General features: G+C 45.1%; 1 protein-coding gene across 1 annotated transcript in view; it reads left to right on the top strand.

Moving 5' to 3' along the window:
* LOC147458243 (DNA-directed RNA polymerase 1B, mitochondrial-like) overlaps positions 1 to 14,676 on the top strand; it is a 67,327-nt gene that overhangs the window by 38,932 nt on the left and 13,719 nt on the right. Inside the window, exons 10-12 of the mRNA XM_086512930.1 lie at positions 2,492 to 2,908; positions 3,050 to 3,100; positions 3,189 to 3,259. Of these exons, the coding sequence (XP_086369056.1) occupies positions 2,492 to 2,908; positions 3,050 to 3,100; positions 3,189 to 3,259 (539 nt within the window). The remainder of the gene's footprint in view (positions 1 to 2,491; positions 2,909 to 3,049; positions 3,101 to 3,188; positions 3,260 to 14,676) is intronic.

Below are 14,676 nucleotides of genomic sequence, written 5' to 3'. Positions count from 1 at the left end.
GACACGTTTTCGGGATACAGAGCTACTTCGAAGGCTTTGTGTTTTGTGCAGCAGTTTGACATCGCTTTCGTGGGAGGACGTTACTCAGAGCACTCTAAGATTTGGAGAGCTGCCTCTTACTTTAAGGGGAATGCTCGAACTTGGTGGTCCACGCTTCTATTAAGCAAGACTGCGCCAATTAAATGGCTGAAATTCAGGAGGCTTTTTGTTTCTTTTTGGTTGACTCGAGAGTATGAACAGGATATACGAATAGCTTGGATCCATCTTCAGATGACCAAGAAAGATACAGTGGACGCTTATTGCGAGAGATTCTGGAGCTCTTCTCTATCCGCCTCTTCATTTAAGAAGATCTTGTTCAAGGAGCAGATTGAGAGGTTTACCTTGGGTCTACCTACAGAGATCCGAGATCACTGTTTGGAACAGAAGTCAACTTCTATTCAGGAGCTGATGTGTCATGCGAAACGGGGTTTTGCCATTCACTCTAGCAGTCTGACCTACCCCACCGATGAGGTCATGACACAACGAGCCGAACAGACTTCAGCAAATGAAGGTAGAAAGAGAAAGAGCAACTCTGAAAAGAAAGATGCACGTCCCAAGCTTACTCCTCAGGAGCGAGATCGCTTCATCAGGGAGGAGAAGTGCTTTAGATGCGGGGAATTTGTACATATCTTCGCTAAGTGCCCTAAAAAGGCACAGAAAGAAGAGAACGACAAGGACGACGAAAGGCCGGAGAGTTCCAGAGCAACTGAGGAACGTGTAAGAAAAGGCAAGATGAAAACAAGACTGGTTTCAAATTATGTGGGTACCTATTCCAACACAATGGACGAGAGTACAGAACTTTGCCGGGCTTGGGGCAAAGTGAAAGACCAAGAGGCCCTGATCTTCTCCGATGGAGGAGCCAAGGCGAACTTCATTTCACCGGAATTGGCGGTGTAGCTCGAGATCACTCTCGATCGGATGGGACCACTTGCGGAGGCTGTTGCATCGCTAGAGAGAGGACCCCAGACATTGTACCTATGAGCGGTAATAGTCTTTGGAGCCAGTGGATCTCTCTCTTTCTCTTTGCAATTTTTAGTTGAATTGTGTGTAGTTTCTCACATGTGTTGCAATAGATCTTTGCTTTGCAGTGTCCAAGGTTATTACACCTGCCCCACTCTTCAACTCCATAATGAACCAGTGGCACCAATGTGTCAAAGGTACTTGAGAACCCAACATTTGACATCCCCTGTATTACACATGTTCTCAAATGCATAATATGCTTTCTTCCTTCATTCATGCCACTTGTGATTGGCCTGAACTACACATGTTCTCAAATGCATAGTATGCTCTCTTCCTACATTCATGCCACTTGTGATTGGCTGGAACCTCAAGGCCAATGTACTTAAAGCTCTCAACCCATGGATTCTCCTTATGGTTGGTTTTCACAAGGATAACCTTTGTTTTGAATTCATTTACAATCAGCCCACCATGTAAGAAAAAGTTCTCAAGGACAACCTTAAGCTTTTGTGCATCCTCTTAAGTATGTGCCAGAAGCACTACATCATCCACATACAACAAAAGCATGATTATTGCATTACAAATAGTAACCTCTTCAAGGCCTTCTTGTCGCATAAATTCAAGTACGATTTGTTTCAATTGATCAATGCGTAGACCAGAGAGAGTTGATGAAAATGGACATCCTTGCTTAACCCCTATAGTAGTGCTTGCAACAAATTTGAAATTCCTCTTCCCATGCACAATTGACGGAAATTTGCTTGTCCTATTGCACTCTTGCCATTCTTTTCAGCCCTTTTACTCAACTTTGATCTACATTATGCACACGCATAACTTTGCCAATAGAGGAGATGCTTTGGAGAGAGGAAAAGAGAATGTGCAGCATGAGGTTGCGTGTGTGGAGACACGTAGGGAGTGTCAAGGCCAAGTGGCGCGCAAGCGATGCAGGGAGACAAGAGGTGACGTGCAGGAGAGCACGTGGACGACCTACTTGGCGGCAAGTGAGGAGGTGGGGAGGGGACATTGCGAGGGCGCTTTTTGTTATAGTTGAATGGGCACATAGTAGGCATCGGAATGCACTAGGCCGGCTGGATATCTCAACGAGAATAGAATCAAAGTCTCGTGTGTGTGAGTTTGAAACTTGCCTTCGGAATTCTTGCTTTGGAGGCTTTGATTGGCAACCACAAGGGTGGGTTGTGAAGCAGAACGGAATCTACAAAGATTCTGCCTAATGAAATGAGGACGGAGCGAGTAGGGCAATGCGAACATGCTCAGCTTAGTGGAGTTAAACTTAGAGATGTACTAGTAAGACAATGGTAACATGCCCAACGTAGTAGAGGTAATCTTAGAGATGTAACTATGCAATTAGCGACCCAATCATTACAATTTTTGAGAGAGAGAGAGAGAGAGAGAGAGAGAGAGAGAGAGAGAGAGAGAGAGAGAGAGGCAATTTTTGTTTTGTACGGCTTACAATGTTCATGTTGTTTCTTTGAAGTAGGTAGCTCGAGAAATGAAGAATGAGGAATGTTTTTACTATCCACATAACATTGATTTCCGTGGTCGTGCTTATCCATTGCATCCACATTTAAACCACCTTGGTTCAGATATGTGTAGGGGGTTGTTAGAATTTGCAGAGGGTCGCCCTTTAAAGCGCGCAGGACTTCGCTGGCTCAAGATTCAGCTAGCTAATCTTTACGGCAATGGTGTTGACAAGCTGTCCTTTGATGATCGTGTTGCTTTTGTTGAAGAGAATTTGGACAATATTATGGACTCCGCAAAAAAACCTCTAGAGGGTTGCAGATGGTGGGTTGCCGCTGAAGATCCCTTTCAATGCCTTGCTACATGCATGGAAATTTCAAATGCGTTATCCTCGCCTGACGTGGAGAGCTTCATCTCACACTTACCTGTACACCAGGTTTTCTTCAGAACATGCTATGTTGGACTGCCTGCTAGTAAAGTGTGAAGGTTATTGCTTGAGATAGTGGAAGTTTATTTTTATTTTGTTCTCGATGCTGCAAATGGTTTGGTGCTAGCTAATATTTCTCTAATTTTTTAGGATGGCTCTTGCAATGGTTTGCAACATTATGCTGCTCTTGGAAGGGACATTGTATGTGTGAGAATGTAACGTGTGAAAAGACACCTCTGTAGTCTTTTGCCATTACATTGTTTAAAGTTTGGTTGTTCTACCTTTCCAGCTTGGAGCAGAATCAGTGAACTTGACTGCCCAACAAAAACCTGCTGACGTGTATACTGGTATTGCTGTCCGGTAAGCTGTGCGAAACTAATTGTAGCCAGTTTAGTAAGCTATTTTGAAGTATATGATAAAGTTTCGTCTTAATTGCTTTCTTTGTGCCATATTCAGATAGTTTATCTTTTTTTACATCGTAAACCTGAATGTAATCAAGTATAGTCTTAATTCTATTTTTTGTGCCTTTTTCCATTAATAATTGCTGTTTACTAGACTTAATTTCTTGAGATTACCACGTCTAGCAAATGTATAGAGGTTGGTGCTCTCTCTTTGTTATGTGTGACATTTATATCTATGAATGAGAGAGAGAGAGAGAGAGAGAGAGAGAGAGAGAGAGAGAGAGAGATTGATTTTATTATCGTCCTCGGAGGTCAATTATGACCCTGGGACCAAAGTTACATGTGATGTAGTATGTGTCTGGTTGATGAGTGACTCGATGCTCCAAAATTGTGGTGATGAGTCGCAACGGAAAGTGTAGGTCTAAGTCAAGGCATCGTGTAGCAAGTGTAATGCATCCCATCTGCCAAACCACTTCTTTATGTCTTGCATCCATCCTGTGCTCAAGATCTTGCTTTTATGCCTCTTGAATTTTTTTGCTTCCTTCCCATGCAATGGTAGGAAGTCGATTTGACGCATCTTTATCATGTACTCCACAACCCTTTCCATGCCCATAACCTCAATTGGAAGAGATCCCAACTCAAGAAGTAGGAGCATATATGGTGTTTGTGTCTTAACTTGGAGAAAGTTTGTAAGAAAACGCTTTTGGACATTCTAAAACTCTTTCCGAGTAGATTTTGAGATGCTCCTATGTGATGCATTTGAGAACATGTGTAATGCGGGAAACATCAAGTGTTGGGTTCTCAAGAAGTATCTTTTTGACACATTGGTGACACTGGTTCTTCTTTATGGAGTTGAAGTGTGGGGTAGAGAGAGAGAGAGAGAGAGAGAGAGAGAGAGAGAGAGAGAGAGAGAGAGAGAGAGAGAGAGAGAGAGAGCTCTACCCTTGCTCCATGGCGGCCAACGCACCTGCACCGGGCGTCACGACGACTCGCCATGTACCCTTCACGTGCACCGGGCGTCACGACTAGCCATGCACCCTTCACACGGTGACATGACTTGACTTTGGAGGACCTAGCGAATATCGAGGCGGCCACCAAACACTAGCTGGGCTGGACATTGGCTGGGCGCATGGTGGGCTTCTCGCCTTCGCTGGCCAAATCAGGAGCGGCAGCATCTTGGAGCTCATAATGCTGGGCCTTCAGACGATGGCTGCGCCGAGTCTCTCTACACTCGCTCTCCTATCGTTGTAGGGAGCTGGCTGTTGGTTTTAGAGCGTTGGACACGAGACCTAGACGTTGAGGAGTTTGATCCACAGCAGCGGATCCCTCGCTTCCTGATCACTCTCTCCTTTCCATCGCTCTTGGTCTATCTTTCAGGTTGTGTTACTGGTGTAGCCGCTAGGTGGGGCTTGGTTATACCAGGTTCAATAAGATCGGCACACCTCGGATACAGGTTATGCACCTGGTGATACCCATTTTCCGGATACAGTACAGCTTCGTGATCCCACCACAGAGCAGGTCCTTCTATAGAGGTTGGTGGTTACATGTCGTCCCAATCAGTGTCTCTAGTGCCTTCAGTTTGGGCACATGGTGAGAGACTGTCCTCCCCACCCTCCTCGTCGCCCGTAGCCACAACATCCCCCACCTCAGGACATAGCGAAGGGTTGGCAAAATGCTCCTGGTTGCCATACTGCTCGACGGACTTTGCCTCCTATAACACCACATCCACCACCTTGACAGCCTGTCTCTTTGACAATCCCACAGGTTTCAGCCACTGTGTAGGTTCAACCACTAACAGACATACCCTCTACTTCGTGGAATCCACCAAGGGGCTATGGAGACTGACTTCCTATCCCTGCCATTGTCACCAGCTCCTTCTCCATTCTGTCTCCACCCAGTGACACCGTAGCTCCATCACCCCATGCCACCCACCTGAACTTCAACCCCCCAATTCTCACTCACCCATGGCACTCCACCCTCGCCACCTCTCTTGTGCACCCACCACCCCCTCATGTTCCTCCTTCATAGCTTCCGTTCCCCCAGCTTGGTAGTTTTCTAGAACTGAGTACAATTATGGTGCGCACAAAAGGGACGCTCTTTTGTAGGTAGTCGGTAGAGTCCCATGCTCTCCTTCTCCCTACCTTTTACTTGGATATAAGTTTTAGTGATGGATTTTGTTCTCGCCACACCTTGCAAGCTATATAGACTTAGGTAGGCTACATTCCATTCTGTCTCCACCCAGTGACACCGTAGCTCCATCACCCCATGCCACCCACCTGAACTTCAACCCCCCAATTCTCACTCACCCATGGCACTCCACCCTCGCCACCTCTCTTGTGCACCCACCACCCCCTCATGTTCCTCCTTCATAGCTTCCGTTCCCCCAGCTTGGTAGTTTTCTAGAACTGAGTACAATTATGGTGCGCACAAAAGGGACGCTCTTTTGTAGGTAGTCGGTAGAGTCCCATGCTCTCCTTCTCCCTACCTTTTACTTGGATATAAGTTTTAGTGATGGATTTTGTTCTCGCCACACCTTGCAAGCTATATAGACTTAGGTAGGCTACATTCCATCATGCATTGCTACAAACAGATTGACACATGACATAGGGGCTATACAGTGGCTACACACAGAGGATTACTATTGTTTGCCACTGGTTCTGTCAGTGGACCATACTACCTTGATTCCTCGCACCATGCGAGTATGTTCGAAGTCGGCAATAGTCTCCACATGAGGATGCTCTTATGACTACTTTGGTTCTTACTTTATAGCTGCTTGCTCCTTTGCCCTAGGACAACTTCTCTTACCACTATCACATGATGATTGGCTGTTGTTTCACTAGCTTCGGCCTGGGATCAAGAGAGCTCGACATTGACCTCAGTCTTGTAGCAGTTGACTTGATTGATGTATGCCTTTGAGGTTCTAGCTTCATCATGGGTTGACACATGGCTTTCTATATTCACTTGGAATGTCAATGGCTTGCATCACACTAGCATTAGTGGTTCAGATAGAACTTGCTTAATAGAGATTTGTGTTCTCATGTAAACCGAGATGTAGATGTACTCCTTGTGCAAGAGGACAAGCTATGTATAGACAATGTCACAAAGTGATGACGTGGCATGAACAACGGGAAGAGAAATGGCCAAGTGGACAAGAGAAACTGAATTGACCAATTTGTAGAACTTATGAAGCATAGGCCGTGGGGCTCGAAACCCTAAAAAGATAAAAGCTTGAACTTTGGGTCCGTAAAGTGCGTTGACATGCTGATGTGGCAGTCCGCATGGACGATGACATGGCATGGTTGTATGGATTTTCGAGCTGACTGTGCCACGTAGCAAGCTGTACGGATTTTTGTAAATCACGCTGGCATCTTTTCTAGGTTTTAATGCTAGCTTTTGGGGACTAGAGCTTTTACCTAATGCTTTTGGGCATCCCTTGTACTCTTTATAAGTGCCCCTGGGGCGTCACTCTGCAGAGCATCTGGATGCAGAGTATGAGAGCAGAGGACCCTCGGGAGCTGTACCTTGATGTGATGAATAATAAAGAGATAGCGAAAGGGGCACCTATCTTTGGGCCGAGTGCTTTTGGGCGCGGAACTCCGCCGTGTTGTGTCGATTCTCTCTCTCTATCTCTCTCTATTAAAGTTCAATGATTTTGAAGTTTCTGTTCGTGTGTTGCTATTGATTTCTCGGTTGGAGTGTCTGTAACAAACTGCTGACGTGTCAAAGCCTAAAGAATGGAGCCAACTTACAGATGCCGGCCGAGGGGCCTCCCTAAGAAGAACAAGCAATAGAAGAAGTGTCACAAAGTGATGACGTGGTTGCCCGAGTGCAGAAAACCCTAACCCTAATTTCTGCCAGAAACCCTAATTGCTGAAACCCTAATTTTGGAAACCCTAATTATTGACACCCTAATTCTGGAAACCCTAACTGCTGAAACCCTAATTCCAGAAACCCTAACTGCTGAAACCCTAATTCTGAAAACCCTAACCCTAAAACTGCAACAGCATGGCTGATTTTCGAAAATTGCGCTGGCATAATGTTGTGGCAGGCTGTACGGATTTCCGTGATTTACGTTGGCAGCTTTTGGCCAGAGTTTGAAAACTTTTCATGTGAACTGCTTTTTGGACCAGAAGCTTTTGGTTTTGAAAGCTTTTCATGTAAACTGCCTTTTGGACCAGAAGCTTTTGATTTTGAAAGCTTTTCATGTAAACTGCTTTTTTTTGGCCTTTAAATATGAGGCTAGGGCTCATTCTTTGGCATGCTTTGTGGAGAAGGTGCAGAGTCTTGAGTACCGGCTTGTACTTTGATGATGCAATATAAAGAAATACCGAAAGGGGCGCCAAGGTTTGGGGCCAATACTCTCTGGGGTGGAATTCCGCCACTCCGTGTCGCGTGTCGTCTCTCTCTTTCAGTTCAGTTGTTATTGAAGTGGCTAAAGTATGTTCAGTCTGTTCTTTTCTATTGGCACGTGGTGCTCGCCTTGTGACAGTGGTATCAGAGCATCAGGCGTGTGCTTTTCTGAAAGCATACCGGTCTTACAAAAGAGCAGACAGAGCTATTGGAATTGAATTATATTTGAGGTATCAGCCACTCCCACCCTTCATCGCGCATCGGGCGCGCTCCCGTCTTCACCGCTCATGTCTTACAGGGCATAAGCCAATTAAGATCCCTTGCAAGAGAAGGATCCAGATTTGTTTCAAGTCACCGTTTTTCTCAGAAGGAGTCCCATGCAGATGTTGATGTCTACAGCTACAAAGCAGCATACTCCAAATTGGCAAGCTTTCAAGAAAATTTTTGCTCGAAGTTATATGGTTTCTGACATCTTCCTTCGGAGTGCAACTTCTGGCAGAGTGGGGTATCCTGAAATGCTTGCCATGGAAACCCTAGCAGATTATATCTTGAAATTTCTCGACATCTCTCAGTAGATGTCTCTTCACGAGCAGATGACCTTGGAGGTTTAGTGCGATTGCTATCTTGGGACTACCATCGCCGCCAAAGCAACACTGTTTGTCCAAGAGCTGACAGACCATGCTGTGCTCGGCTACGACCTCATGGAAGAAACCTAACCCTAATTTTTGGTGCAGGTTTCAAGATGGAAAGTCAGTCGACTTTTCGAGCTCGACTGATGTCGAGATTGCTTTTTAAGTTTGAGTTTTGTTTGATCTTGTTTGGAATTTGTTTGAAATGGATGGTATCTGTTTTGGTGTCGATTTGAATTGTTTGACTCTGGTCTGATACTGGTTTCAATGATTGGTGATTTTACTCCCGGGTGGAGAAGTGAGAAATACTGTTTTGGTATTGTTTGAACCTCGGAACGACGCAGGTCGATGCTTGGGGAGCGTTTCGTTGTATGTTTGAAAACCTCGGAACGACGCAGGCCGATGCCTGGGGAGCATTTTGTTGTATGTTTGAAAACCTCCGAATGACGCAGGCCGATGCCTGGGGAGCGTTTGGTTGTATGCTTGTAAAATAATTGTTGTTGTGACTCCCGGCCCGGACCTGGATGGTCATGTGGGAGGAGTAATTAAGAAGTCTGAGCAGTGGTTACTCTCAGCACCTCCAAACGACGCAGGCTGCGGTCTCGGGGGCGTTTGGTTTTAAAAGGCCTCTATATCTCCTGGCCCGGACATTTTTAGGTTATGTGGGAGGAGTGATGAGGGAGTCGTTGAATATCTCCCGGCCTGAACCTTGTTAGGTTATGCGGGAGGAGTGTTCATCGGCGGTCCTAATTGGATGAGATTGCTTGGGTATGTAATTTTAGAGCATCAAGACACCCGAGGAAGATCAGTAAGGTCTGCGTGTGATGGCTAATTTTACTACGCCGGAATATCAAGAGTTCCAATCTGGACGAAAGGAGAAGCTAACTCCTTGATCAAAACAGCCGATAGGAGCAGCTAACTCCTTGATCAAAAGAGCAGAAAGGAGAAGCTAACTCCTTGATCAAAAGAGCAGAAAGGAGAAGTTAACTCCTTAATAAAAAGAGCAAACTGATTGTCCCTCGGAATGTTCCTCGGAAATTTTTGAGCTAACTTGAGTTGTTTTGCAGATATGCTGTAATCGCGGACGATTACTCTCTTTCAAGAAGGGGAGATGTAACAAACTGTTGACGTGTCAAAGCCTAAAGAATGGAGCCAACTTACAGATGCCGGTTGAGGGGCCTAAACCCTAAGAAGAACAAGCAACAGAAGAAGTGGCACAAAGTGATGACGTGGTTGCCTGAGTGCAGAAAACCCTAACCCTAATTTTTGCCAGAAACCCTAATTGCTGAAACCCTAATTCTGGAAACCCTAACTGCTGAAACCCTAATTCCAAAAACCCTAACTGCTGAAACCCTAATTCTGAAAACCCTAACCCTAAAACCTGCAAACCCTAATTTTGGAAACCCTAACCCTAAAACTGCAACAGCGTGGTTGATTTCTGAAAATTGCGTTGGCATGATGACGTGGCAGGTTGTACGGATTTCCACGATTTACGCTGGCAGCTTTTGGCATTGCTTTTTGGCCAGAGTTTGAAAACTTTTCATGTAAATTGCTTTTTGGACTAGAAGCTTTTGATTTTGAAAGCTTTTCATGTAAACTGCTTTTTAGGCCAAGGGCCTTTAAATATGAGGCTAGGGCTCATTCTCTGGCACGGTTCCTAGAGAAGGTGCAGAGTCTGGAGTACCGGCTTGTACTTTGATGATGCAATATAAAGAAATACCGAAAGGGGTGCCAAGGTTTGGGACCAATACTCTTTGGGGTAGAATTCCGCCACTCCGTGTCGCGTGTCGTCTCTCTCTTTTAGTTCAGTTGTTATTGAAGTGCTAAAAGTCTGTTCAGTCTGTTCTTTTCTATTGGCACGTGGTGCCCGCCTTGTGACAGTGTCCAAGCGTGTAACAGATAGTTATCGTAGATATGGCAAGTTGTCATCTCAGGATTCTTATACATTTTGGGAAACTGCAGCGATATTCTAGTAGTGGTGTATGCATTTCTGTGGGTCCCGTTTGGCGCCATTGTGTACGTGACCATGGTACTTTACTTTAGTACATGATAGAGTGATCTGGATTATTTTGGACATTGATGATACCTGATTTGCATTTATGCCTCCACTTCAGCTCATGAGAGAGCTGAGTTTTGACAATAGACTGTAAATGTATTGCCTACTATGGATTCGTGGGTTGTTGGCAGTTATTTCAACATGGTAGAGACCTCTGAGGACTGGCGAGGCATTCAACCTCATCCTTACCATTTGTAGCACCGTGTGAGAGAGATGCTTGGGATAGATTCCTTTTTACAGTTTTTGGTATAGACGCTTGGCATACTTCACTCCATAGACATTGCATCTTTTTGGGGGTTTTGGGAGGCAGTTCGGTCGTTTTCTCGAGCATCTAGATAGATTTTATGTGGACTATTGGTCAGCATCTCATGGTCGGACAATTACGATTTGGCCTAGTAGAGTGCTCTCGGATCATGCCCCAATTTCTTTGCATTTGAGCTTTGAGACCCCTCTATGGCTAGACAAGGATCGTGCGTACCTGACTTGGTGCTACTTGATACTTCATTGTCTCAATTGATTCAGGGCGTTTGGACACCGCATTGGTTTTGTTGATCCGACGTCTCATTTGGTTACATGCATAACTATGTCTCCAATACTTGCAGACAAACAACTACAAGGCGACGACGACACGTGTTTGCAGGGAGCGAGATTTACATGGCCGTTTGAGTTGCATGCGCCGACAACTCCAGGAGTTTCCAAGAGATGGGTTCCTAGGAGAGTCAAGGTTGACACGAGAGAGAGACTTAGTTACATGCAGACTGCGAAATCCAAACTAGCTTATCATGCTTCGGTCTCGACATGGATATCCAAAGCGGATAGTGAAAGTGGCGTAGACTTTAGCTTTCACTGTCACAAACCGGTGAGGAGGCATGCCCGCACACATTCCCAGCAGGGTATAGACCCGGAAAACGCGGCGGCAGGCTGATGTGGCAGTATTGTATGGAAGTTTCATGATTTGCGTCGCAATAAGCGGCCAGCTATATGGAATTTTGCTTTAGTGCTGGCTGAATTTGCGTGGGCTAAAATTGGCAGCTTTTGGGGCTCAGCTGCTTTATTTTTGAGAAGCTTTTGATTACTATTTTTGGGAATCTGCTTTTGGGCACCCTTGTAACTTATGAATAAGCGAGACTGTTCATTGCCCAGATATTCAGATTACTTGGCATGCCAGAGACAATTGTCTCCGAGAGAGATCCCCGATTCACGAGTTTGTTTTGGAAGGCTATTTTGGAGAGCATTGGCACACGGTTGCAGGTCTCGTTATCTTTCCACCCGCAGACAGATGGGGAGTCTGAGATTGCAAATTCAGTCGTGCTGGATTTATTGAAGTCTTACATTTCGGATCAGAAGACTCAATGGGAAAAGTATTTGCCCTTGGTGGATTTTGCCTACAATAACACGATCACTCTTCGACGGGGAAGGCGCCATTTGAGATTATTGAAGGTGCTATGAAGGTTCCACCCTTCCTAAGCACGAAAGGTAAGATTTTTGAAGCCGACCAGTACACGAGGGACTTGGACACTGCTCTTGTCAAGGTCCGGGAGGCTTTAGAGAAATCTCAGGAAAGACACAAAAAGGCAGCAGATTGACATTGTCACGATTTGAAATTAAAGGAGAACGATTGGGTGCTCTTATGTTTTGAGAAGGTACGCTTGAGAAAGAAAAAAGGAAAGGAGCGGCTTTTTCTTAAGCTTAGCATGAGATACTATGGATGTTTCCAAATAACAGAAAAGATAAATGATGTCTCCTTTAGATTGAAGCTGTCTGATACTTGGAGAATTCACAATGCTTTTCATGTGAGTCTCTTGAAGCCTTTTAAAGGCGATGTGCCCGATGATGAGGAGCCAGATGAGCAACCGGAAGTGGAGGAAAGCGAGGAGATACTCGTTCCAAATCAGATACTGGCACATAAAAAGATCAGATTCTAAGATCTAAACCCTAGAAGAAGCAGAAGCAACAACAGATTTTCGAAAATTGTGTAGCTGTTGATGACATGGCAGATTTCAAAAAATTATGATGGTATGATGATGTGGCACGTTGTACGGATTTTCGTGTTTCGTGCTGGCTGATGACGTGGCAGGCTGTACGGATTTTCATAAATTATGCTGACAGCTTTTGATATTGCTTTTTGGACCAAAAGCTTCTGAGTTTTGAAGGCTTTTCACTGTAACTGCTTTTCAGGCCAAGGGCCTTTAAATATGAGGTTAGGACTCATTCTCTGTAACAAACTGCTGACGTGTCGAAACCCTAATTCTGCTGAAACCCTAACCCTAAAATCAAAAACCCTAATTCTGTCCGAAACCCTAGCCCTAAAATCAAAAACCCTAATTCTGCCTCAAACCCTAACCCTAAAATCAAAAACCCTAACCCTAACCCTGATTTTGCTGACGTGGCGGGCTGACAGATGGCCTGCTGTATGGACACTTGCGTGGTTTATGAAAAGCTGGCAGCTTTTGGCATTGTTTTTTGGCCAGAGTTTAAAAACTTTTCATGTAAATTGCTTTTTGGACCAGAAGCTTTTGATTTTGAAAGCTTTTCATGTAAACTGCTTTTTAGACCAAGGACCTTTAAATATGAGGTTAGGGCTCATTCTCTGGCATGCTTCCTAGAGAAGGTGCAGAGTCTGGAGTACCGGCTTGTACTTTGATGATGCAAAATAAAGAAATACCGTAAGGGGTGCCAAGGTTTGGGACCAATACTTTCTGGGGTGGAATTCCGCCACTCCGTGTCGCGTGTCGTCTCTCTTTCAGTTCAGTTGTTATTGGAGTGCTAAAAGTCTGTTCAATCTGTTCTTTTCTATTGGCACGTGGTGCCTGTTTTGTGACATTCTCTGTCATGCTTTTGGGAGAAGGTGCAGGGTTTGGAGTACCGGCTTGTACTGTGTTGATGCAATATAAAGAAATATCGAAAGGGGCGCCAAGGTTTGGGGCCAATACTCTCTGGGGTGGAATTCCGCCTCACTCCGTGTCGCGTGTCGTCTCTCTCTTTCAGTTCAGTTGTTACTGAAGTGCTAAAAGTCTGTTCAATCTGTTCTTTTTTATTGGCACATGGTGCCCGTCTTGTGACTGTGGTATTAGAGCATCAAGCGTGTGCTTTTCTAAAAGCATACCGGTCCTACAAAAGAGTAGACAGAGCTATTGGATTTTGATTTGAGGTATCTTCGCCCCCCAACCCGCACTTATTAGCCACTTCCACCCTTACTTCATCGCGCATCGGGTGCGCTCGCGTCTTCACGGCTCATGTCTTACAGGGCATAAGCCATAAAGATCACTTGCAAGAGAAGGATCCAGATTTGTTTCAAGTCACTGTTTTTTCTCAAAAGCAGTGCCATGCAGATGTTGATGTCTATAGCTACCAAGCCGCACACTCCAAGTACTTGGCAAGCTTTCAAGATTTTTTTCCCCCCCCGAAGTTATATGGTTTTTGACATCTTCCTTCGGAGTGTAACTTCTGGCAGAGTGGGGTATCCTGAAATGCTTGCCATGGAAATCCTAGTAGATTATAACTTGAAATTTCTCGTCATCTCTCAGTAGATGTCTCTTCACGAGCTGATGACCTTGGAGATCTAGTGCGATTGCTATCTTGGGACTACCATCGCCACCAACGAAAACACTGTTTGTCCAAGAGCTGATGGACCATGCTGTGCTCGGCTACGACCCTATGGAATGAACCTAACCCTAATTTTTTGGTGCATGTTTCAAGATGGAAAGTCAGTCGACTTTTTGAGCTCGACTGATCTCGAGATTGCTTTTTAAGTTCCAAATCTGTTTGAGAACTTGTTTGGTGATCCTGTTTGGAATTTGTATGAAATGGATGCTATCTGTTTTAAACCTGTCTTGGTGCCGATTTGGATTGTTTGACTCTGGTTTTGATATTGGTTTCAATGATTGGTGATTTTACTCCCGAGTGGAGTAGGGAGAAATTATGTTTGAGAATGCTTGTTCATACTCATGGCACGGACCCTTGTGGTTATTTGCGGTGGGAGTATTGAATGATTGAAAAGTGTTGTTTTTTTAACTCATGGCCTGGACCCTTGTGGCTATTTATCGGGGGAGTATTGTTGTCGTGACTCCCGGCCCGGACTTGGATGGTTATGCTGGAGGAGTATTAAGAAGTCTGAGCAGTGGTTACTCTCAGCATCTCCAAACGATGTAGGCTGCGGTCTGGGGGGCGTTTGGTTGTAAAAGGCCTCTATATCTCCCGACATGGACCTTTTTAGGTTATGCGGGAGGAGTGATGAGGGAGTCGTTGAATACCTCCTGGCCCAGACCTTGTTAGGTTATGCGGGAGAAATGCTCATCGGCGGCTTTATGTTTCTATGTCTTGTAACATGTATATGTTAGC

Source organism: Adiantum capillus-veneris, chromosome 5 (genome assembly GCF_014529385.1).
Source record: "Adiantum capillus-veneris isolate H3 chromosome 5, ASM1452938v2, whole genome shotgun sequence".
Taxonomy (NCBI): domain Eukaryota; kingdom Viridiplantae; phylum Streptophyta; class Polypodiopsida; order Polypodiales; family Pteridaceae; genus Adiantum; species Adiantum capillus-veneris.
The sequence above is the reverse complement of the archived record's forward strand: the minus strand, read 5'-3'. Positions and strand labels throughout refer to the sequence as shown.